The 3,014-nt window shown below is 37.9% G+C and overlaps 1 protein-coding gene across 1 annotated transcript in view; it reads left to right on the top strand.

Annotated features, from left to right (window-relative positions):
• LOC101850847 (transmembrane protein 45B) overlaps nucleotides 1-2,662 on the top strand; it is a gene marked incomplete at its 5' end in the record, with an annotated part of 6,941 nt that extends 4,279 nt beyond the window's left edge. The window contains 1 exon segment of the mRNA XM_005109430.2: nucleotides 1,253-2,662. Coding sequence (XP_005109487.2) covers nucleotides 1,253-1,505 — 253 coding nt within the window.
• Nucleotides 2,663-3,014: the final 352 nt, after the last annotated feature.

Here is a 3,014-nt window from a genome sequence, read left to right as displayed (position 1 = left end):
CTCTCTCTCTCTCTCTCTCTCTCTCTCTCTCTCTCTCTCTCTCTCTGTGTGTGTGTGTGTGTGTGTGTCTCTCTCTCTCTTCGACTGACAAAACAAAAATTAGCCCACACTAAAGGACATCGGTCAAATGAACAATATGAAGGGACAACTTTATTGTTACTATAAATGTCTTGCAATGTGTTTCTTTCCCAATAACGGTGTCTGTGGTTATAGAGGTTAGGGGCTTTGCTGTTGCTTACAGGGAATCCCAGTTCGATCCCCATGTGAGGAGAATTGATATCAAGTATCTCGGTCTCTATGTGTTGTAGCTCGCTCATCCCGGGTCGGCCCTGACCCTCCTGACAGGCAGGGTGGAAACCTACCTCAATGTTTATTTAAATTGTGACAATGGGAGCGTAAAATACCTTGCATTAAAAAGATAATAGCGAATAATGATAATAATAATAATAATAATGGTATGATAACAATAATAATAATGATAATAATAAAAATAATAATGATAATAATGATAATGATAATAATTAATAATAATAATAACTGGTTTATGTAGCGGTTGATCAAAGACTTGCACTGGTGTGGGTTGCTCCCTCCTTCCTATAAAATATCAATTATCCATATTTCGCATCCTTCTTTTCTTTCTATATTGCTTGTACCACTTCTAATAATCTTCGACACTTATATGACCTAACTGTTTTGAAAGGGCCGAAATACTCTTACTAAAACTAAAGGCTCACACATCTTCTCGGCGGGTGGTTGGGGTGTGCCACTGGTAGGTCCTACTACTCTGCTTTCCCTCTCTGATTTCTGTCTTTTTTCTGTCTTACTTTGTTCCCAGCACTTGCTTACTTCACTTTTTACTTTTTCATCCTCTGCTGTCGTTAAGCGTCGAGGGGAGATGCAGTTTTCTGCGATAGGCCAGCTCCGTAGCTCTTTTAATTAGGATATAATCTTTTAGGGTTTCATTGACTTCCTCAATCCGCGTTTTGCAAGGATTTCCTCGTCTTCTATAGCCTGAGTGCTTGGTGTATAAGGCTTTCGAGGCAGGTTGGCTAGGTGACATACGATACAGGTGGCCAAACCATTAAAATTGTATTCTTTGTCTTTCTCTGAAATGCAGGCTGGACTCGTTGCCAATAGCTGCTCTTACTTATTCAATTCTTTCTCTTTCCCAACTCGTAGTGACCGTTAATTTGTCCATGTTCTTCTCTGTGCTCAAACAAACAAAAAAATCTTGTCGATTCTGTGTCCACAGCTGGCACTGTGCCGCCCACTTCATCATTCTTTTCTTCATGTGCCTGGGTCTATACCTCCTGCACCGGCGGATAAATGGCCCACTTCCCAACGGCTCCGGCCCGTCGTCCATCCCCCTGACCCAACTTGGTGACAACGGGAAGTCAGAGGGCTACCGGCGCCTAGCCTTCACAGATGAGGTCGAGGAAGACAGTGATATCGAGTTCGAGAAGCCAGTGGAAAAGGCTCTGGTACCAGCGGGGTCAAATGTATAATAAACCCCTATCGGTCCCTACCCTGTGTGTACTCTGCCGTGTGATTCGTTTCATGATTTCTGCATTATTTCCAAAATCGTGTTAAAGGCACCGTTGTTTTAATTCCGTTTAGAATCTGAACTTTTATGAGGTGCCTTTTTTTTTCCTTTCCAAGATTTTTTGGAACAATCCTAATGTCTACATTTTTTTACTCTATTCCACGTGGTGTAATGTTAATTGAATACAATTTGTATCTATGTTTTGTATGAATTGGATTTTGTCCTACATTTGATTGAGACCACTAGTGTTTTATAAATGGTGAAAATAAGGATGACTAGATCTATATATCTATATGTTGTGCTTTAGATATCTATTTTTGCAATTTTATTTAAAGCCTTTTTTTTTCAATTGCATTTTAATGAGCAAAGATTAATCGGGTCCTTTTCAACCAAGTTTCAGTTTTTTTGATATAATGGTTTAATGCAATCGTTTTCATCTCATTTTCGTGGGTTACTTTTATTTTTCAAACGTTTATCTGCATTTCGTCTTTTGGTTACGTAAGCTTTATTTCAAAAGTCAGCAGGTGCAAGATTCCCATCAACAAAAGGTTCATTTAAAATTGTAATGATCAATGTGAATCTAGAGTTCCAGTCAAGACCGATGGAATTTTTGTTCGTTGCGATATCTGATCACACATAGACAGCAGGTGTTCTCTCTCTACATTTTGTTTTTATGTTGATGAGTCAGTTTTAAAACCTCACACTCAAACTGGATATGCAAATAATATGTGTTATTTATGCGTTCAATAAAAATGTGCTCAATGACTCAATGGCACTATGATTTGAGAGTGTATTAAATGCCATTCTTTTTAAAGATGATAAACTTGTTTTAAAGATTGAAAACCTAGTTTACTTGGTACATCAATTTGAGAAGACATTAAATTATTTTTTTTAATGACAAAATGTTTTTCGCCTTTGTAAACCTGGTTCACGGGATTTAACACAGACTCATCTGCACTCTTGTTGGAAAACCATCACTCTGTTCAATGAATTTCAGTCGCTTTATAAACTGCGTCTGGAGAAGTGCAGGTGAAATGCTGGTAAGTAGTTAAGAAGAATGATACCACTTAAGGTTTGCTTCTATTGGGTGAGGCAGGATCGGGGGTGGGGGGGGGGGGGGGGGACATAATCAAACATTCTTTTATTGAAGTTGACAGAAGCCTTAAGCCTGGGGTTCTAAGATTAGATAAAGATAAGAAGATTAATTTCTTAAATAAAAGAACACTATTATCCATATCAGTGAAAGAATTTATTAAAGAATTTATTATTATGTTCTTTTTGAGAGATATTGCCGACGATATCGCTATCTCAGGAATATATTCCTTCAACATTTAGAAGAACGCATAATACAGGATCTATTCCAAAAGCCCATTTTCAGTTAGAATGCTTTTCTGAAAATGTTTTGGTGCTAGTGTATACTTTTTCTGTCAGGTTTTCCTTTTATGATTTTGTTTCTTGGTTTGTTTTAGAG

Source organism: Aplysia californica, unplaced genomic scaffold (assembly GCF_000002075.1).
Source record: "Aplysia californica isolate F4 #8 unplaced genomic scaffold, AplCal3.0 scaffold00777, whole genome shotgun sequence".
Classification (NCBI taxonomy): Eukaryota; Metazoa; Mollusca; class Gastropoda; order Aplysiida; family Aplysiidae; genus Aplysia; species Aplysia californica.
This window is presented reverse-complemented; position numbering and strand designations above follow the sequence as displayed.